The 23,337-nt window shown below is 37.2% G+C and overlaps 1 protein-coding gene across 8 annotated transcripts in view; it reads right to left on the minus strand.

Moving 5' to 3' along the window:
* magi1b (membrane associated guanylate kinase, WW and PDZ domain containing 1b) overlaps positions 1–23,337 on the minus strand; it is a 161,666-nt gene that overhangs the window by 18,264 nt on the left and 120,065 nt on the right. For 7 of the 8 annotated variants that reach the window (XM_067388263.1, XM_067388262.1, XM_067388260.1 and 4 more), the window contains 5 exons: positions 12,060–12,091; positions 9,404–9,647; positions 5,957–6,048; positions 4,612–4,804; positions 1,374–1,676 (listed from right to left, as the gene is read on the minus strand). In XM_067388263.1, coding sequence (XP_067244364.1) covers positions 1,374–1,676; positions 4,612–4,804; positions 5,957–6,048; positions 9,404–9,647; positions 12,060–12,091 — 864 coding nt within the window. The remainder of the gene's footprint in view (positions 1–1,373; positions 1,677–4,611; positions 4,805–5,956; positions 6,049–9,403; positions 9,648–12,059; positions 12,092–23,337) is intronic. The other variant, XM_067388259.1, reaches the window with a different exon arrangement.

A 23,337-nucleotide genomic window follows, 5' to 3' on the forward strand; every position in this document is an offset into this window, starting at 1 on the left:
AATCCCAACAGTAGTTTTTTAATGCCAAAAGAGGGTTTGCGCTGGCGCAAGCTGTTAGTAAATCTGGCCCTTAATGTGATAAATCGTTTTTAAAAGTAGTTTTTATATATTTTTTATATCAAACAATTTTTAGTGGTCTCATCTTGCATGCATGTTTGATCAATTTAAAAGCTGTGATGGCACTTGGGCAGGAATGTTAACACAACTATAAAATTCAACCAGCTTGTCACACTGCTATAAAGATTATTTGTTGTTTGAGTGTAATATTGATGACTAAAACTCTGCTTACTCTGAGGTCCTCGTTCACAGTGACTCTGACACAGGAACTTGTTTCATCAGTAGTAAGTAAAAGAGTGACAAGCACTGCTCCCTCTCTTTTATTCCTCTCAAACACGGATCTGTCATTCCTCTCTTCCATCATAACACTCTGAACAAAACTCCCACGTGGTGTAATCACTGAGCGTCCTGGATCCAGTGTACACTTATTCGAAGGCTGCCAACGGCACTATTGTGAGTTTAAAGAGTGGGAGCGTTCTGATGAACATGACGAAGAAGGATCTGTGTCTGTAAACATGGGATGTCATACTTGATTTGTCTTTCTACTAACTTGATCTCTCTATCAATTGCAATTGTTAAAAAATAATGATGGCAAGTGCTGCTGGCAACTGCTGAGATTACATGGTGAGATTTGGACAACCTAAATGCTGTTTCACTAATTTGACAGCCAACTTGTGTAATGGAGATTTGTCTGGCTTTGGGAAGTACAGCGGAAATACAGGCCCACGAAGAGAGGGTGAATATCGACCCCGCTTCAGGCAGACATTGCGAACACTCTGCCTTTCGAAATAAGAAAATCACAGGACATGCAGATTGGCGTAAGGAGAATACGAAGAACCCAGACCCACCAAAAAGTGAAAAACCACAACCAAAGCACCATTCAGAGGTAAAAGGCTCCCAGAAGAATGTGAATCTCTTAGTCCTTTCCTCTTTTTATAATATAAAAGAAGTGAATATGCAAATATGTGATTGCTTGTTCCCATTTATGCATTTCGCAGACAATTTTATCTCAAATGATATACAGTGCATTCAAGCTATACATTTTGTCATTTTAAGTGCTTTCTGGGAATCAAACTCAAAACAATGGCATCGCTAGTGCCATGTCCCCCCAGCTGAGCTATAGAAACACTTGTTGTTTTACTAAAATCATAGGCAGATCCTGCAAAATTGTTAATTTAATATAAATATATATATTTAAAAAATTAAATTAAATTAATTTGTAACATTAAATGTGTTTTGTCTGGATATTTAATTTAAAAAAATACATTGAATGAATTGTTTTATTATTAAATAATTCATGAAATCACAACACTTACCAAAAGTGGTTCCCGCTTCAGGCCTCGACACTGACGACACAATAACAAATCCGAAGCCTTCGTTCTCTCCACGTTGGATCTCCACATCGTAGGGTTGGATGGCATTGGGGACCACCGTGTTGTTGCTGCCGCCTCCGCCTCCACTGCCGATGCCGCTAGTGGAGCCCGACCCGGAGCTGACCGTGTTGAGGGAGTTCTGGCTGCCCTGTGGCGTGCGCTTCTCCTCGGTTAGAGACGGGGCCTGTGTGCTGCTGTGGTGAGAGGAGGCTGGAGAAGGAGGCATCTCACCATCCACCTTTGCCACTGAGGAGGAAGAGGGTTGGGGGAGGGTTAGGAAGGTCACTCTGAGAGATTTATGTTCTGCAAGTCAAGGAGAAACCAATTCAGGAGCTCCTCATCAACAAGCTCAACAGATAAAGGTTTAATGATCTATTCACCAAACACATTTCTGAACTGCATAAGATGGTTAGGTATGGAAATTTGTTTTTGCTACATAATTAAAAATTCAAAAGGTAATTGCGACTTTTTATCTAGCAATTCTGACTTTTTTTTTAATCGCAATTGAATGTATACAGTCTGAATTGAGAGAATAATTTTTCTCAGAAATGCGAGTTTATATCTTGCAATTCTGACTTTTTCCTCAAAACTGTGAGTTAATATTTGGTGACTTATTTTCAAAATAAATTACAGAGGAGCAGTAATTTATCAATTTGCAACAAGCATATTTTCATACTCATAAGGCATGTTCAGACCTTTATTTTGAAATGGCGATGAACATGAAAAATCATTAAAGATTGGTTGAAACATGTTTGTTTTCATGCCAAGAGTTCAAAAGATAACATCCATTCAATTTTTTGAAAGAAAAAGGTCTGAAAATGTTTTTAATAGAAAAAAAAAAAATACATTTATGATTGTGGCGGCGATCTATAACCCACAAACATGTTATTTTTATGTTTATTAGAGGCTGAATTCATATTAAATTCTGCCAAACTTCCCATACTACTTCTACATAGGATGTCTACTTCATACATTGTATGAAAATAATGGAAATATATGGTTCAGATCACTCAAACCATATATGGAAATGGAGGTGCCTTTATATGGTCAGAAATGAAGCTTGGTTGTCATCTAGTGAAAAAGTGTGGTACTGCGCCCAAACAAAATCTTACTAAAAAGCTCATTTTTTGAGATATCAACCTGAAATTTGGAACACAACTTGTTCAGATTTTTGGCTTTGATTTCCTTGAGTTTTAGAGTAAAACTATTATATTTTTACATTTTACATTTTCATAAACTTAAACTTTTTTTCTCTTTCACTTACATAAGTTATTTCACTTCTACAATAATCTGCCATATTTAATCTTTAAAACAAGACCAGCCTTATGTCTATACTCCAAAGTATTCTTGAATTACAACCATTTAAGTTTGGATAGTGCATTTTCTTGTCTAAAAAAAAAAAGTGGGAGTGACAGTTAACAGGTTAAATGTGTATAACTCGCAATTGCGAGTTTATATCTCACAATTGTGAGAAAGTGAGAATATAAACTCGCAATTCTGATTTTTTTCTCGCAATCACGAGTTTATATCTCAGAATTCTGACTTTATTTCTCACAATTGTGCCTTTTTTCTTAGAATCGTGAGATATACAGTCCTAATTGTGAGTTATAAAGTCTGAATTGCGAGATATAAAATTGCAATTCCAAGGAAAAAAAGTCTGAATTTTGAGATACAAACTCGCAATTGCGAGAAAAAAAGGCAGAACTGTGAGCTAAAAAGTTGCAATTATCTTATTTTTTATTCTGTGGCAGAAACAAGCTTCTATAGTTAGGACATGTAATTACATAAAAGCAAAATTTCCCTGGATGTTTAAAATATCTTGCCCTGCTCTTGTATTCAGGTAGGTGATCCTAGATGAGTAAAAAAGGTTAACTTATACTCTGAAACCTGACATATGGGACTCAGAGCCCTGCATAGATTAATTAGCCAGAGTCAGCAGGCGTACCCTCATTATCATGTGCCATGAACTCTCATTTAAATAAAGTCTATCTGGTAGGAATGGATAATCAGGCAACCATATGCAAAATCCTGCATAATTCACAGTTCCACTAGTCATGCTGGTCATTACGTAAGGGATGTAGAGTGCAACATGCAAGTCGCAATTAACACTTACTCTGGAAATGACACCGCATACTGATTTAAATGACATAAAATACTGACAGAAAAGCTTTACACCTGCTCAAGACATGCTGGAATTTGCTATACTTCAGGTACAGATTATCTTTTCTGGTCATGAAATACTTCATAGCAAATCCAGGATACAAAATGAACACTGAAAAAAAAAAAAGTTTTTATTCGGTGCAGAGCTGGTGTTTCTTTTCTTTTTTGTTTCGTTTTTTGACTCTGATTTATTAATACATTAAAAAAAATGTACAATGTTATTGAAAGGTTTGGGGTCAGTAAGGAGTTTTTTTTTTTTTCTAAAAAAGAAACAAATACTCTTATTCAGCAAAGAATGGTACAAAGGATTTCTATTTCAGCTGTGATATTAATAAAACTGTTTCTTGAGCAGCAAATTAGCATATTAGAATGATTTTTGAAGGATCATGTGACACTGAAGATGAGTAATGATGCTGAAAATTCAGCTTTGCCGTCACAGGAATAAACTACATTTTAAAATATATTAAAATAGAAAAGTTATTTTTACATTGTAAAAACCGTTTTATTGCAAGCATCATGAGCAGAAGAGACTTCTTTCAAAAACATTTTTAAAAAAAAAAATCTTACAGACCCCAAACTTTTGAACGGAAGTGTAAAAACTAAATAAATAAAATAAATAGTTAGTCAGTCAGTCAGTAACTTTATAAGGAATGCATGGTTATAATAAATGCAAGAATGATAGTTTGAACTTCCAAATCAATCCAAAGTGTACTTTTTCTCCATGTTCAACACACATGTTGTAAATTTCCTGCATTAAGCCATCAAAATGGAAATATAAGCAACAAAATATCTGTGGTTTAACGTTTTTGTGTCAGTGACTGACACTGGCTTATCTCATCATCATCTCTGCAGGTGATCTGTTGGTCACAATAATGCAAGAAAAACAGCTGAAATAATTCTGTTGTCATAAGGGGAAACTATATTTTTCAATAAAAATGTAAAATCCAGTTTCATGACTAGTGATAAATATTTATGGCCCGTAATTTTTCTCAACAATAATAATATTTTGTAGCCTGCTTACATCCATATCCAGTCTTGCGTCTCACAGTCAGGTTGACGTGACCCTGTTTTGCGGCTTGTTGCATGAGTTGAACGACTAGCTGATGGGATTTTCCCACAACAGCCGTTCCATCCACACAAATTAGCTCATCTCCTGATCGCAGACGCCCATCTTCATCGGCAGCTCCGTATTTCACAATGTGGCCAATATAAATCTGTACAGATAGACACAGAAAGAGAGTTAACAAGAGTTTTGAAACCAATCGGTCTTGGCCAAACTGAACTTCACCCCTTGAGGTTTATCACTTTTCAAACTCGGTGTCAGTGTCGTGTCAAAGGTTTTAAATTCATGGAAACGCTGAGATTTCTGCGTGTTTAAAGTCTAATGGTTGTGAAATGTTCTCCAAATTGCAAAACCTCTATGGAATTTTTTACACCCCTTATACCAGCCGAAAGGAGCAGTATTGCAGACAGCTCGGTTTTTCATTCTTTAAGGACTAGAGTCCGAGAAACTGGCTCATCAGTTCAAAGATGTAACGTGGCCTCATTAAAGGGAAGAACTGGGGGTCTGAGAGATATTTTCTGACTGATCGAGGCTGTGCTGCACAGATCAAAGCCTTTGTCAACTTACACACACAGGGCAGATGCTTTCACTGGGAACAAGTTTTGCCAAAAGCGGAGTGTTTGTAATGTGCTGGGCACATTTCACATAGGAAAGGGTATCCATGCACAGGCGGTGAAGACTGAATCTAAGAACTTGGCCATGCTTGGACTATTACATTTGGAAAATCTTCAAAGTGTCTACATTTGTTGGGCGCCTTTGAAACTGTCAAAGAGCATGAGCGTATTTATACACAGGCATCAAAAAAATAAAAAATCTGTCTGGAATTATAACTAAAATAAGCCAATTAATAATTAATGTTGTTGCATTTTTATCAAATATTATTGAAAAGCATATTAATGTGTTAACCAGTGTTGTTAACTAAAGCTAAAACTATTAAAAATGTAAAATATTAAACAGATTTTCACCCATTTTAAAACTGTTTGCCTTCATTGTTTAATTTCAAATGGTCCTGCGGTGAGACAAATGAGTTTTTGTGTTAAAAAATAAATATTCCATGTTGGCAGTATGACAGCTGCATGCATAATAATTATAAAATATTTAGCTAAGTTCTATTTAAAATTATTTTAGATGGACTACAACATCAAACAACAGGAAATAATTGCCATCTATTGTCATCTACTCATAACCACCACAGATTCAACTAATTAAGCGAATAAATAACTATAATAAATATCAATAAATGATGAACATAATACTCGCAGAATTGTACAAATGAGGCCCGCGCTCATTGCTTTGAACTCACCGGCTCGCCAGGTTCATTGCCTCCCAGGATCCTGAATCCAAAGCCGGTATCTTTTCTCCACAGGAAAATATCCTGCTCCTGGTAATCAGGTACTGAAAAGGAAGGAAATAGCTTGAGATCAATTCACCTGCAGAATGACGCACAAGCTTTGATTTATAACCCGACCCTGCCTCTTTCAAGAACGGCTGCTGGTTCAAGGAAAAGCGAACAATGTCATGATGATTGCATCTCTAGTTCTCAAACATCTGGATTTTTTCTAATTGGTTCACACCAATGAAGATGTAATATAATGACTACTCTGCTCTAATGAATTCACAAAGCACAATCCGATTAAGGGGTATTTCCATCTGAGAAAATGATACGCACTGACACGTGCTTAAATCTAGATTACAGATCAAGTGAAGCAGAAGAGAAAATCCAGAGGTCTTTTGAAGCAGCTGTGCCCTTGAGCTTACACCACCGCCTGAGTACCATCTCAACCACAGCACTTCCATGTCAAATCAGTCAGGACAAGCAACAGCAGAGCTTCCCCCTCTTTTAGACTTGAAGTCCTGCAGACATCAGCAATCTGTCAGGTTTTACATTATTGACCCTGTAGCTCTCCAATGCATCACATGATGTTCTGTCGGGGGACGCTTATGCCTGCTAAGTAAGAGAGAGCTGGAAACCGTGGCTCTAGGCAGGTATTTCTGATGCAGGCTTTTACCAGAGATCTTTTTTTTTTTTTTTTTAAACGTGCTCACCTTAAAGAATGAACGTAAGCTAACAACAAATGCTCTGAATTTGTGATTCTGCTGCAAAGCTATTGAAATGCAGATGGACGTGTGGAGCAGCTGCCAGAGACAAGGACCTCCATCTCCAGTCTAACCAGATGTACAGCAATTTACTGAAACAGAGACAGGAAGTAGAATGGCTCCAGAGCCATTCAAAATGGCTGCTGCATGGGCAATTTTCCCACACCGTTCGATCTCCATTAAGAGGCAAGGACGGTTGTGGCAGACTCTGCAAATTGTGCATTATGGCAAGGATAGACCTTCAACTTTCATTCATTTGTGTTAAGGCCTCTCAATGCAGCTGTTCACTGTGTTTACTGGACTGAATGTTCTCAAGCTGGTCCTAAAATGCCAATCAGACGTCAATGGTTTATTTCTCAATCCATTCAAGGACTGCAACAGTCTGATTGTGGAATGGACTCACATTAGCCGGTTCTGTTGGGTGACTCGAAAACATACACTTCAACCAGTGAACCCCGATTCTCAAACAAATGATCATTTGGTTCTTTTTAGTGAATCAAAAACATACAGTCCAACAAGTGTAATCTAACTCCCAAATGAATTATTTCAATGAGTTGGTCCTTTTTAGAGAATTGAAAACATATGGTGTAACCAGTGTAGACGAATTTCAAAATGAATGACTCTAAAGAGTCGATTCTCTTTAGTTTATAAACACACGTTTGCAAGAATTGTTTTAAAGGGTTAGTTTACCCAAAAATGAAAATTCTGTCATTAATTAATAATGAGGGTGTCATGTCGTTCTACACCCGTAAGACCTTCTTTCATCTTTGGAACACAAACTTAGATGTTATTGATGAAATCCGATGGCTCAGTGAGACCTGCATTGAAAGCAAGTTAAATTACACTTTCAAATGTCCAGGAAGGTACTGAAGTTATTTTTAAAACAGTTGATGTGATTGCAGTGGTTCAACCTTAATGTTATGAAGTGGTGAGAATACTTTTTGTGTGTCAAAAAAACAAAATAATGACTTTATTCAACCATATCTAGTAAAGGGCGATTTCAAAACACTGCTTCATGAAGCTTCGAAGCTTTACGAATATTTTGTTTCGAATCAGTGGTTCGGGGCGCCAAAGTTGTGTGATTTCAGTAAACGAGGCTTTGTTACATCATAAGTATTTTAAAATTTCAAGTTCATGCAACTTTGGCAGTTTGATACATGCTCTGAACCACTGATTCGAAACAAATGATTCGTAAAGCTTCGAAGCTTCATGAAGCAGTGTTTTGAAATCGCCCTTCACTAGATATTGTTGAATAAAGTCTTTTTTTTTTTTTTTTGCCACACAAAAAGTATTCTCGTCGCTTTGTAACATTAAAGTTGAACCACTGTAGTCACATGAACTGTTTTAAATATGTCTTTAGTAGCTTTCTGGGCACTGAAAAAAGAAAATGATCTTGCTGGCAATGCAGGCCTCACTGAACCATTGGATTTTATCAAAAATATCTTAATTTGTGTTCCAAAGATGAAGGTGAGGGTGAGTAATTAATTTTCATTTTTGGGTGAACTAACACTTTAACTTGATTATTGAACTTATATCTTTTAAATATGGAATTTAAAAAATCCTTATGTAAAAAATGCAAGGAAAAGTAGTGTGAATAGTTATTAAGGACCAGAATAGTTAAGACGCATCAGAAGCGGAACTGTTAAATTCTGCATGATTCCCATTCCTATAGTCCCTACATCCTCCTCCTTAAGGTACTTACTAATGAGAGACCCTAACAAAAACAGAGACAATGAAGACACTCTGAGTTAGCAACATTTTCCAACCCAAACATTGGAGCGCTCCATTCCACAGCCTCTTAACATCCGCTGAAAGATATTTCTGTTAATTAGCCCCTCTGCTCTGGCACACATGAAAGTAGTATTGGATTCACTGTCTTCCAACACTACCAATTATATGCACATTTGTCAAAAGATGTGTTCTAGAGCGCGCTGGAGCGTGTGAACGCACTGATGGCAGGGAGGAGTGTAATTGGTCAGAAGTGCCTCGGCGTTCATGTTGGCTTCTCGCTGGCGGTGAGCGAGTAGGCGAAAGCAAAGTGAAGGAAAGGAGGAATGGGAAAAGCTAATGAAAGCTTTGGAAGTACAGATGACAGGTTCATCCGAACACAGCTCTCTGATCACAACACACACAGGCGATTCAAACTGACGGCTAATGGTTTACATTAGGTTTGGACAGCTATTTGAATACTGAAAGACTACAGCCATGTTCAAAAGGACGTTTGATGTAAATGGACTTTTTAGCGGCCTCGTCACATTTGAAATACACAAAATTACTACTTAATACACTTAATATTAAGAAACTGTGAATATTAAGTCTGTTTGAAAATGTGAATTTTGATGGTGTATAGTTTGACTGTTAAAAATGGCATTACATACTCTGTTAAAATTACATTAAAATATAATGACAGCTGCCTTGATTTTAAACCAATCCAACAATTAATTATTTTTGTTTACACAAAGGTTAGATAATTTTTTCACCAGCAAAGATTTTCAATCCCCAAAATGTTAATATTTAGCTTAATGTCAAAGCAGAACAACCAAACAAGAAATAAAGCCACAACCAACTAACCAAACCTGATATCCCAAATATAAAGAAGAGACCCAATGATCCGCTGCCAATGCACCCGCCACCAGAATCCCATATTACTTACGCCTACTTTCATACATGCTCCTGGACTGGGCCCAGATTTTAAAGGGATCTGGTTTCTTCTGGAGAGTTCCGTCTACTGGAGGGTCCTGGGGCAGGCTTGGCAGGGGCTGGGAGGGGGGAGGTGGGGCAGCCGACTCGTTGAGCAAGGCCTGGGAGGCGTGGAGGGGAGAGTCGGTGTGGATGCTGCGCTGACTGGACACGCTGTGCTGGGAGCTGCCCTGACTGTCCTTGCGCTCCAACTGTTGCTGTGTGGGGGGAAGAAAAAAAGAAAGGAAACTTGAATAGAGAAGAAAAAAACACCACTACCTCAGTGGTGTCTTTAAGATGGAGTGCAGGAATTGAATACATGTGGGGTAGGCAAGTAAAAAAAAAAAAAAAAAGAAACAAAGAAAGAAATTTGAATGAATGAGTTGAAGGACAGAATGACGCACAACTCTCTTTACCATTCCGTCAGGATTCATTCAAGTCAAGGATTATAGCAATACATTCAACTGCTATTTTAATATTCTGCCTCAACTATCATTCAACCTTAACCTCTCAACAAACACTTCTCAACAAGCATTTTAGCTTCAGTTATTACATATATAATATTATATATTAAAAAGTGGGGTCCAAAAGTCTCAGACAATGAAACCTGGAAATAAACCATATTTTAGAACTTCGAAAAGAAATATGTCAGATTCTGCACTATTACTAGGTCACTAATCAAATCATGTGACTCCTTTGTACAGATGGTCAGATGTTTAAATATGCTATTCTCAAATTATGCTGGGTAACATGATCATCAGTTCTTAAACAAACTTAAAGCTTGAGTGCTGCTGTCATTAAAGGGTTAGTTCACCCCAAAATGAAAATTAATTTTCTCTAATGTCGTTCCACACCCGTAAGACTTTTTGATCAAATCCAATGGCTCAGCCAGGCCTCCATTACCAGCAAGATAATTAACACTTTCAGATGCCCAGAAAGCTACTAAAGACATATTTAAAACAGTTAATGTGACTACAGTGGTTCAACCTTAATGTTATGAAGTGACAAGAATACTTTTTGTGCACCAACAAAAACTAAATAATGGCGATTTCAAAACACACTGCTTCATGAAGCTTCGAAGCTTTACAAATCTTTTGTTTCGAATCAGTGGTTCGGAGCGTGTATCAAACTGTCAAAGTCACATGATTTCAGTAAACGAGGCTTCGTTACATCATAATCATTTGTTTCGATATTTCAATGGTTCACCACTGGGGGGTGGGGGGGTGACTTTGGCAGTTTGATACATGCTCCGAATCACTGATTTGAAACAAAATATTCGTAAAGCTTTGAAGCTTCATGAAGCAGTGTTTTGAAATCGTCTATCACTAGATATTGTTGAATAAAGTCGTTATTTTTTTGGCACACAAAAAGTATTCTCGTCACTTTGTAACATAAGGGTGGACCACTGTAGTCACATAAATATGTCTTTAGTACCTTTCTGGGCATCTGAAAGTGTTAATTATCTTGCTGGCAATGGAGGCCTCACTGAGCCATCGGATTTCTTCAAAAATATCTTAATTTGTGTTCTGAGGATGAACGAAGGTCTTAGGGTGTGGAACGACATGAGGGTGAGTAATCAATGACAGAACTAACCATTTAAAGTGATATGTTGACAATTTAATTTGTAAAATTTGCATTTTAATAATTTACAAACAAAAAAGGTATTATAAAAATGCAAAAAAAGAAGCATTTTCAATCCATTATATATAATAATAATTATTATATAAATAATCTAATATTTTCAATACATGTTTTACATTTAAATTTAATATTTATTCCAAGTAATAAATCATAATTTAACTAATACCTCCAGAGAGGTTGGGTTATGAAATTTTTAATGTTCTCTCCTCCACTAAGTCATCTGAGGTTCTTTTATAAACCCACGCACACACCTCTGCTTCCTTTTGCATCCCAGCACAACCTATGAATCTGTACAGCAGACATCCAGAAATTCAGCAATAAAAATCAAACCACAACTCAATAAGTAGCTAATAAATCCATCCAAATAAAACAGAGGCCATTTGAGAATTGAGAGACGTCGTCTGGCATTGAGGAGTCATACAAGCATGGACTCCATTTCAACAAAGTAGAAAAAAAAAAAAAAAAAAACAAGAAAAAAAAAAACAAACAAGACTGCCATTTTATCAGAAGAACACTGATTATTGTTTCTACTGTCCAGAGACTCAATGAGCTCAAACCCTCCATCTATCATCAACAGGCTGGTGGAACACAAATGATTAAAAATAAAAACACTTTTTTTTTTTTTTTTTTTGCTATTCTATCCCTGAAGCTCCAAGGATGGAAACCTGCTGGTTTCGTTGTTTTCGGTAAATCATTAGACAGCTATTACAGGATGCCCATGTGACCAATAAATTCAGCCCTCCTCCCAAGGGTGAACACCACCCTCCCAACATTGACCACATGGTTTCTCCGTTCACTGATGGAGTGTTTGCATTGAAGTGCATATCAGATTCTCTCTGCCATAGCAGTGACATTGTAAAACCTCTTTTGAACACTAGACCAATGCCAGGTTCAATGAGCAAAGCAATCAGAAACAACGTGGAGAAGATTAACATAAAAATGGATGTGAAGAGAAAAGAACAGACTGAGAATAAAACATCTGTACTCACCAGTTTGGGGCTCTTCTTCGCAGGTGCCACCCCTACAAAAAGCAAAAGAGACAGAAATATTAATTGTGTGTGCACAAAGATTTCACCTTCCCCACAGGCACAGATCTGAAAGCAATCCCAAGACAGATGGATGACTCCAATCAGGGCGCGTGGAGCGGCAGCAGCCCCGTCTCTCTTTCCGTTTCTTCTCTCGTTCCTTTACTCCGACAGCACATAAAGAGGGCAGCACGGACTATCCGCATCAGAGGACCGACCCCCATTACCCTGATTAAATGCTAAGCAGACCCCATGAACTTAAAGGAACAGTTCGGTCTTTCTTTCGTAAAACACAAAAGAAGATATTTAACAGAATGTCCCAGCTGCCATTTTCCATATAATGAAAGTGAATGGGCACGATTCACTTTCATTGCACAGGGAAAAAAGCAGCCGGGACATTCTGCGAAATATTTCCTTTTATGGTCTACGCAAGATTTGGAATGACGTGATGCCAGAAATTTCATTTCAGGGAGAAAAATCCCTTTAAACCTACCAGACACTGCGTGAGACATGAAGACAGAAAAAGAGGAGAGCGAAAGATAAAGAGAACGAACGAGACACAGGAAGAGAAACAGAGAGGGGCTTATGCCCAGACAGGTGCTAAGCTATTACCCATGGAGAAGGAGTCCAAGATACTGAACATTAAATTATAGGCAACGGTCAGTTCCCCTCTTACTGAAACCATCTTCCAGCGTCCCTGCCCCTCGCGATGTTGCTGCCGAAGGATCCTGCATCTAGAGCCAGTCCTTGATTCTCCTGTCTTTTGAGCTTCTCTTTTTTCTATCCCTCTCCCTCTCCCTCTCTCTCTCCTTCTTCTTTTTTGCCCTCCCCCTCCTTGTTTCAATGTGCATCACCCTCGCTCCGTCTTCATGTGTTGGCTGCTTCTCTCTCCCCGACACGAGCGTTCTCGCGCTCGCTTTACCATCATACTCCCTCCTCCGAACACTGATTCCCTCCCACTTCTACATGCGTTAATGTGCCATCGCCCCCTCCCACGCCTCCATCAGAAAGGCTGAATATGACAGGCCATGCATAAATTATGCATTCATACATAAATAGATGTGCACGTCATTTATAGCAGGAGGAAACAAATGTATTTCAATGTCGGTAAGATTCATTAGTGTGATCATTAGTTGTGATTTCGCAGCTGGGTGTGTGTTTCACTGCGTGGTGCTGTAAGATCCTGATCGGTCCTCTGATTCCAGTCTGGCCTGGAAATACTATGAAGCCGTTCCCATGAGAGCAAGTCGTCTGCGTGCGAGTGCGCCCACGGTAACACACATGCGCACTCGCGCCATTCGTCACAAGCAGCGTCCAGCCTGTCCTGCACACATTGTTCTCTCTATCAAACAAAGTGCTTCTGCTCTTTATTCTGATACAACTTCAGGTATTCAATCACCTTTTCCGTCGAAAATTGACCTGCCCCATAAAGCCCTGCCCCCAACCTGAATCATAATCCCCAAAACAAACAATCGTCCTCTGCAGTCTGCCGCCTCCCTCTCTTCTCTATGCCCGTCTCCACTACAGCCCATTAATTGTTAAAAGTTTCTGCAGCATTGCTACACGCCTTCTTTGCGAACACATTCTCTTTATGTATTCACTTCAAATCTCGCACACTGGTTTGTTTGGTAGAGGAATTTTACTGAAACTGGCAATGGCAATTGTAATATTGATTTGGATAAATGTTGATAATTCCTCACCTCAAGTGTAATTTCTATAATATTTTCCCTGCTCAGACAAACTATTCCACCGTGGCGCAGTAACAAGAATGCATAAAAAAGAATGAATCTATGCTATTTTTTTGAGTTTAAGAGTGAGTCTGATTTTATAACCCAGTTGAATGTCTGGAGGTCGTTGCTTATAGAGGAGAAATGCTGCCTAATACCTTGTAATCAATCAATCCATTTCACTTTACTGGGAACATAATGGCTTTATCTGAATCCCATAAAGCAGTACTGCTTGCTGAATGAAAATCAAACAAAGTGACTAATGCATTAAAAGTGGATGACTCTTATTGTGATTGCTGCTTAACTCTTGGACCTGTTTCAAATCCTTTAGTCAAGCACTTTGAGGTATTTTCAAGACCCCTGCCATTTCTGCTCACCCCTTCTTTGTTCAGAACTGCTTCCGTATGAGCTCAACTAGAGTTGTCAAAAGTACCGACTTCGGTACCATATCGGTACTGAAATTTTAAAAATGTGACACTTTGAGCACCGTTGAGTGGATTCGTAAACACCTTGATTGGCCATTGTGTTCTTGCGCTCATTGGATATGTCTGTGATTGGCTTCAATAATGTTGTAAATAGTCATCCTAATGCTCTTCACCCAGTGCTTACACAGATACACACGGGAGCATTTGAAAGCAGGCGTCTATCGCGGACCAGCTTTCAAAACACTTTCAAATTCAAACACTTCCGTGTGCTTTCAAACACTCCCGTGCGTTGATCATTGTAGCCAATCACAGACATATCCGATGAGTGCGTGAACACAATGGCCAATCAGAGGTGTTTACGAATCTGCTCAACAGCGTTCAAAGAGTCGCATTTTTAAAATTTCAGTACACTGTAAACCCAAACGCTCAAAATACTTGATTGGTATAAGTAGGACAAACTTAAATTTAACTGCTATGTGTATTTAGAACTTTCTTTTTCTTTTGAGTTCACAGCACTGACATATTTCAAGTAAACTTAACCATTTCATTGTTTTGAGTTGTATGAACACATTTCTTTTAATTTAGGCTAACTTAAGTTTAACTAAAACTGGATTGGGATTTCTATTTCCCAGCATGCTTTGCCCATGGCACGCGACAGGGAGAGTAAATGCTAAAATTAAGTGTTATATAATGTTTTTTGCACAAGATTAATTGTAAGGGAGATTTAGTAGTGATTAATGTTTTGTCATGCTAATTTAGAAGAGTTTCTGTTAATGTGGGTTTTTGAAGAGTTACCATCATGGTGACAAGGCTTGGTTTGAGAGCAGGTAAGTTACATGTTTGAAGTTGCTGTACTTATACAGTAAGTGTTATGCCATGCTATTGTTAACATGTTAGCAAATTAGCAAGTTGGCATTTTCTGTATTTTTTTAGGGTTTACAGTGAAGTAAATAACTCATTTAATGGGCAAGGACTCAAATTAAAAAAGTTAATTAACTAAATATTTTATGTTAATTGCTATAAAAATGTATGAGTTAGCTAACTCAGTACTTCAAGTTAGGAGGAATTAACATGCATGAGTACTACAAACTCAAAACTTGATAGTTCTGCTTACTTAAAATTGGGAACAGCATAACTAAAAAAAATTTTGATGTAACTGATCACCTCAAATTTTTTGAGTTAGCCCAACTTATTTGGGTTTACAGTGTACCGACTGGTAATGAAGTTGATGACAACTCTAAGCTTAACATCTCCAACAATTCGTCATTTATTTAGAGCCTTGAGCATAACATCAAAGAAACGACAACTGACTTAGATGAGTTATGTTTCAGTTCTGCACAAAAATCAAGAAAATTAGGTTAAGTAATTCAGCTCATGCCCAAACTCAAACTAACAAAATTGTTGGTGTGAGAGACTAAGCCAGTTAATAAAACCCAATTGGCATATGAGCTTCCTCCATAATTATGTTAAACATGCAGGATTTGATCAGCAGCAACACTGGTGACAGGTCAGTGTGAATCATGTCAGGCACAGAGGCAACTAATAAGAAGGTTTAGCATGAGAAGATTATGGTGCACTGCATGTGCACGTGCATGTGGATAAGGGCATGAAGAGAGTGAAGGGTTTGTACTGGTCCCCCCTTCCTCTGCCAGGCTGATAGAAACAGATTCTGACGGTCAAGACCATCTGTCAATGATGTAGTCTGACACACAGAGGAATGAAAGACAGTCTCCCAGGAGCAGCCGCAGCATGAGTCTGGTGCTGAGAGCATGACAGCAGACGCAAAACGTCTTTTTCTTGCAAGACTATTGTGCAGTTCCAAAAACTTGTCAGATCCTTATGTAGACAACATTCTAGGGCATCACAAACAGTGAAGTTTTTTACAAAAGGTAGGCAACTTAATTAAGCATCACATTCAATGAGAAGGCATTGCCATTATGCTTTTTTAAAACCTCTGTGACCCAACTTGGTGGACAAAGCGGGAGAAATGTTGTTGATTATAAATATACCACTTCTTCATTTAATACTCAAAAGTAATGCATTTTAACAAGTTCTATGATAAATTCAAGATGGCGGACGAAGTGTGAGAGATTATAAATACACTTCCTTCAATACTAATATCAATAAAAATTGTTTAGTGTAAAGGCCTTTACACAACAAGAATGTTAACTATAATGATAAATATACAATAGTGTCCACACCACTGGATGATAATGTTCTGTTTAAAAGCTCGCACTGCAGATATGTTGTCTGCCGCTTTAAATACTTCATTCCATGTAATAATAGTTGATGTGTGGCATTTCCTATTCTAACATAATTAGAGTGGTTATTAAATAGTTATGTATATGTTGATTATGAATATACTTAATTTAGTACTGAAAGGTATCAATAAAAAAAAAAAACTATTCAGTATAATTAAAACACATTATTTTACCCAATAATGTATTTTGACATGTTCTGAGATAATCCAAGATGGAAGACAAAGTGATAGATGTTAATAAATATACTTCATTCAATACTGTTAAAGAGATAGTTCCTTGGGATAGTTCCCAAATTAAATTATCGTTTTGATGAAATCTGAGAGCTTTCTGTCCCTACGCAATTACCACTTTGACGCTTCAAAAAGTTCTTAAAGAGTTCGTAAAACTAAACCATATAAATTGAGTGGTTTATTCCAAATTTTCTGAGGAGACAGGATCGCTTTATATGATGAACAGATTAAATTTAGCCTTTTATTCACATATAAACATTTATCAAATTCTTGTGTGTTACGCAGCACATTTGAGCTTCCTTTGAGCTTTACTTTGTTCTTAAGAGTCAATTAGGTTCGTTTGAGCTTCTGTTTATGCTCGCTGATCAATGTTTATATGTGAATAAAAGCCTAAATTAAATCTGTTCATCATATAAAGCTTCTGAAAATTTGGACTAAACCACTTAATTCATATGGATTAGTTCTACGATCTCTTTATGAACTTTTTAAAGCATCAAAGTGTCAGCTGCATAGCAGTCTATGGATGGACAGAAAGCTCAAAAAGATCTTCATTTGTGTTCCAAAGATGATAAAAAGTTTGGAACAACATGAGGGTGAGTAATTAATAACAAAATTTTCATTTTTGGGTCAACTATCCCTTTAAGTATCAGTAATACATTATTTATTATTTTATTGTAAGATGGTAGACCAAGATTAATTTTGTTTCTAAATATAATTCACTCATTACAGAGAAGAAATCAATTCCGATCAATAGTTAGTCCAGCCACCCATGTGACATGATATTTGTAATGTAGATTGTTTCACATTGTTCTCATGGCATTCCATGTGAGTTACAAAATGGCCTAATACAGCTGCTTATGTAGGCTGCTCACTAGGTTTTAGAGCAGAGCTTATGTTGTTGTGTGTACATTAGAATATTCTTAACATGACATGGCCTGCAATTGGAGGTGACAGGCCATGAGGTGATGTTAAAATAGCCCTGTGCATACACCAGTGTATGCGCACACACAGCTCTGACGGCTATCGTACAACTTCCCCTCCATTGCTTGTGTGGATTCAGCAGGTCTGCACAAACATGCCAATCAAAATTCATTCAAGGGTAATACAAAATGAAAGAATAAGATGCAGAGTGGACTTGAAAACACCTGCCTGTCTCTGTCTGTCTGTCTGTCCTCACTGCCTGCTGGCATTTGTTCCAGAATGTGATGCGCCTGCATGTTGTGTGCAAGACAGACCCCTCCGCTTTATCATTTTAACAGGAAACCCCACCGCAAAGTGCAGCAGAGCATCGTCATGGAAACAAGGTGTGAAATCATGTGATTGGTGGGTTTTATGCTTCAACCCTTTAGCAAGCCAAAGGGTGAGCAGTCAGGGAGAAGATGCTCCCCACAACCAGTACCTAAACATATTTTTCACCAAAAACCATCTTGATTTGATTTAGAGCCAGATGACCACTTCTTTTGGACTGTTGCTATCTCAAGTGTTTGTCTGCAGCACCATTCATTTTTGCTGTTGGACAAATCAGCAAAAATTAATGCAAAAGGGGCAAAAAAAACTTGCTGGAATCCTTCCTTTAAAACATTAAATCAAGCTACTTTGGTATACACCACCAATCATGGTTGTATTTGTCCAGCCAGAAAAGAGAAACGAGACTGCAATGCTGTTCCATGCTGAAAAGACCAGCTTAGATTAATTTCCCTGCTGACTTTAGGGGCCGATCACATCAAGGACAATAAATAAAACGCCAACTATAGCTGCAAAAGTTTTAATAATCATTCTAATTCTGTAAGAATAGGGCAGTCCACATCACAACTACTGTTAGAAAATAATGACATCAAGAAAATATATTGTTAGAATCACTTTCAGAACAAACTTTTCCAGATGATGAATGATAAAAACGTTGAAAGCCAATCAGAATCCAACTGATTTTAAAATTTCTTAAAGGATTAGTCCACTTTTAAATAAACTTTTCCTTATAATTTACTCACCCCCATGTCATCCAAGATGTTCATGTCTTTCTTTCTTCAGTCGAAAAGAAATTAAGGTTTTTGATGAAAACATTCCAGGATGTTTTTCCATATAGTGGACTTCAATGGGCACCAAACAGTTGAAGGTCAAAATTAGTTTCAGTGCAGCTTCAAATTGTTCCACACAATCCCAGACGAGAAATAAGAGACTTATCTAGAGAAACCATCACTCATTTTCTAAAAAAAATTACATTTTATACATTTTAACCAGAAATGCTCATCTTGAACTAGCTCTCTTCTTCTTCTCTATTAGAATTCCAGTAGTGTAGACACTGCTAAGCGTATTACTGCCCTCCACAGGTCAAAGTTTTGAACTAAATTTATATGCAATATGCTAGTTCAATAGTATATAACAATTAGTTCAAACTTTGACCTGTGGAGGGCAGTAATACACTTAGCAGTGTCTACACTGCCGCAACTCTAATAGAGAAGAAGAAGAGAGCTAGTTCAAGATGAGCATTTCTGGTTAAAATGTATAAAATTGTATTTCTTTTTTTTAGAAAATGAGTGATTGTTTCTCTAGATAAGACCCTTATTTCTCGTTTGGGATCGTGATTTGAAGCTGCAGTGAAACTAGTTTTGACCTTCAACTGTTTGGTGCCCATTGAAGTCCTTTGAAGTCCAAACTTTAATTTCTTTTCGACTGAAGAAAGAAAGACATGAACATCTTGGATGACATGGGGGTGAGTAAATTATCAGGAAAAGTTTATTTAAAAGTGGACTAATCCTTTAAGCATTTCTATAAGCAAATCTATAAATGGCAGATGTAAACACAGCTTGCACATATATTGAACAAAATGTTACCATCAGTGGTGTGGACACTGTAATAAAATGATTTTTGTAAGATTATTGGAGTAAATTTTACAAGAAAATACTATTTATATATACATACAAATATATACATATTATTTTGGTCTTTTCAACAGACAGGAAGCAGACAGCTAATCACGAGCTTCACTTTATGTTGACAATAGAAACAATCAAAGTTTTCTCACAATTTTACTATGAATTGAGTGATGCAGAAGAGTACACCATGAAAATGCATTGGAATATTTGCAGTGACTTTAAATCAAGAAGCTTTATATGGAATAATGGATTTATAAGAACCTAGTATTCACACATGAGATGAAAACGTTCAATGACAGAAAGTTATTTTTTCCTGGAGATTGAATTTTTTTTTCATATACATGCAGAAAGCTATCCGTTAGCATTCCCAGTTCCCTCCATGACATTCAGAGAGGAGACGCACCCTGTACAACAAATACGTGTTTCATTCTTAGTGCGAATAGTTTAACATTTTCTGATTTGTTTTGTGTTTTCATTTCCCTCTAGGTGTGAATAAGCCTTAACACACTTATTTGGATGCTTGGAAAAGCAGCTAATGAGACCAGACTAGTCGATGCCTGTGTAGAAGCCGGTTTCATATCTGCTGGGGAAATCAAGATGTGTGCTGTCATGATTGATGTCTCATAAAGGGAGCGGATCAGATAGTAGAATGCACCTTTTCATTTCATCACGCTATCCATAGCTGAAGCATCCCTCACTTTCTTTCTCAAAGCGGCAGATTCTGATAAACACCAGCAGGAGGAATTGCAATGAGGCTAGAAACGGCCTTCTATATGTCGCGACGCTAGTTATTCCACACTGACGTAAATAGATAAACATACACACACACACACACTTCAGGGAGACAGAATGGACTTTTGGGCCACTAACTCAAAGCCATAATGTATTCAAGCTTGCAAATGCACATTGTGTTGAACTGATTACCCCGGGCATAACAGATGCATGAATCTCCTTTATACTGAGCTTTTGCGAGCGTGACATTTAGACCTGAACAGCTGAGAAACATCTAGAGGAAAAACTGACAGCGGTCAAGCCTCATGGGAGAAAAAAAGTCAACGATGACAGCCTAACATTGGAAACCAGAGGTTTGGTTTTATTCTCTGTCGAGCATCAGATAATTGCATAATGTTTGGTTCTTAAAGGAATATTTTCTGAATTTAGCACAAGATAAGCTTAATTGATGGCACTTGTGGAATAATACGGAAGAGGATTAGGGCCAAGCAATAATAAAAAAAATAAAACCATCTCGAGATTAAAGTTGTTAAATTTCGAGAAAAAACTCGTTAAATTTCAAGAAAAAGGTCGAGATAAAATGGTGAGAATAAACTTGTTAAATTACGAGAAAAAACTCGTTAAATTTAATGAAAAAAGTCCAAATAAAATGTTGAGAATAAACTCGTTAAATTACGAGAAAAAGGCCGAGATAAAATGTTGAGAATAAACGTATTAAATTACGAGAAAAAAACGTGTTAAATTTCAAGAAAAAACTCGAGATAAAATGTTGAGAATAAAGTCATTAAATTACGAGAAAAAAGTCGTTAAATTACGAGAACAAATTCGTTAAATTATGAGAAAAATGTCATTAAATTTTGAGAAAAAAAGTCGAGATAAAATGTTGAGCATAAACTCATTAAATTATGAGAAAAAAGTTGTTAAATTACGAGAACAAATTATTAAATTATTTAAAATCTATATTTATAAAAGTATTACATAATTCAACTTATTCTAAAATGATTTTTTTTTAACAAATGCTGTCAATTGATCATAACCTGTAATCAACCCAGAATAGTTCTCTAAGGAAAACCACGGTTACAGTGCAACTCGAACAGTCTCCTTTTTAGTAGGAGAGCAAAATGTTCAAATAATGATGTAATATTTTAAACCACCAACCTAACCTGCACCCCCCAAAAAGGGACACAAGCTATGAGAGTTCAAATGATGTTATAGCATCTATATGATCGATCTCTCTCTCTCTCTCTATATATATATATATATATATATATATATATATGTATACACACACACACCAGTCAATTATCCAGAAAACCTACTGAGCCAGCAGTGCTTTTCCTGCAATGAGAAATGCGTTTTAATAGGCTAAACATGGTGCAATTTTTACACGCGAGTATGTGTGTGTATATATATATATATATGTTTTAAAGGAATGAAGAGACATATCATGTTTCTACCCTTTAGATCTTTCTTCGGACTCTAGCCTACTCTAATTGGTAGGCCACTGATGGGTGAGTGTTGATGAAAAGGAATGTTGTGTGCGTGTTTGTGTGCTGATTTGTGTGCGGTGGGATTTGCTGCCTGACATTAAGGCCAGCAATTAAAGGTGAGATGTGATCGCAGAGAATACTTGAAATATCCTAGACACATTTCACAGACATAAGAGAATGCCTGTGGTGTGTACTCAGCTTGAACCACTGAACTTGGATTACTCCAATGACAATCAAAGCAGTTTTAACATAAATGTTTTTTATCTTTTTATCCTTAGGCCTACATAAAGTGTTAGTCAAGGTATTTTGCACAACAAAATAGTCAAATTATATTAAGTATTTTATTCTGTTATAGTGCAAATAAAAAAAAAAATTATATAGATAGATAGATAGATAGATAGATAGATAGATAGATAGATAGATAGATAGATAGATAGATAGATAGATAGATAGATAGATAGATAGATAGATAGATAGATAGATAGATAGATAGATAGATAGATAGATAGATAGATAGAATACTTACTGTTGTTTATTTCTGGTTGTGCTTTAAAGTGTATTGCAATAGAGCATGTAAGCCACGTATAAGCCAGATATAAAACAGGTCATTTCTGTCCTGCCATCTTATTCTGCTTCATGCAGTTTGTGCATAAATTGAACTACAAGTTATGTGACGTCAGTTCAGTAGGCCATCAAATCCTGGAGGACAACTTGGCTTTTTTGCTTTACTGAAAATAGCTAGGCGGCAGCTCTATTGATGAGCCATAAAAGATATAAGCACTGCATACTCTTTTGTTTACATGCTGGTAACTGTCCCAAATGACAAATGGGGATGTGTTAATACAACAGACTCTGGCCTTGCAATTGGCATGCAGCAATTTCATGGCATGGTTAAAAGCACTTACACAAGACAGATAAAAGCGCTTTCAATTTATCAAATTAATAATCCGAGTGCCGGGCTCTGACTGAATGATCTGAAAACAGGCAAAACAGGATTTTGAAGCTCTGAGCTTCTGGGAGGCTTTTGGATTTGTGAGCAAAACTCTTGGAGTAATTCTTTCAAACTGTAACTTTCAAGATGCTGGTATTCAGTGTTTTCTCTCTTTTTAACACACACACACACACACACGCACGCAGAGTCTCACTATTCCTCTTAGTCTGTTTCTCTGTTTCTTTCATTCTCTTTTGCTGTCTCTGGACTATAGAGGCAGTGGTTTTCCACCAAAAGCAAGTAACGTTGACATTTCTATCTCAACTTCCTCTCCCAAAATTCAAGGTAAAGAGAAAAAGATTTGTGGAAGTGTCAGATAGGGGTTAACAGACAGCTGATTTTGGTGGCCCTCAAGGGGAAAGCAGATGTCACAGACTTCATATACATGATTGGCACAGACCTCTCACCTGAGACTGTCTCAGTCTGGACACTTTCCTGTCATTCTCTCTTCATCTCAAGTGCACAAGCTCTCATTCAGAAACACTGACTGAACAGCCTTTTCTCTCACTCTTC

This window comes from Chanodichthys erythropterus, chromosome 6, assembly GCF_024489055.1.
Source record: "Chanodichthys erythropterus isolate Z2021 chromosome 6, ASM2448905v1, whole genome shotgun sequence".
NCBI classification, from domain to species: Eukaryota; Metazoa; Chordata; class Actinopteri; order Cypriniformes; family Xenocyprididae; genus Chanodichthys; species Chanodichthys erythropterus.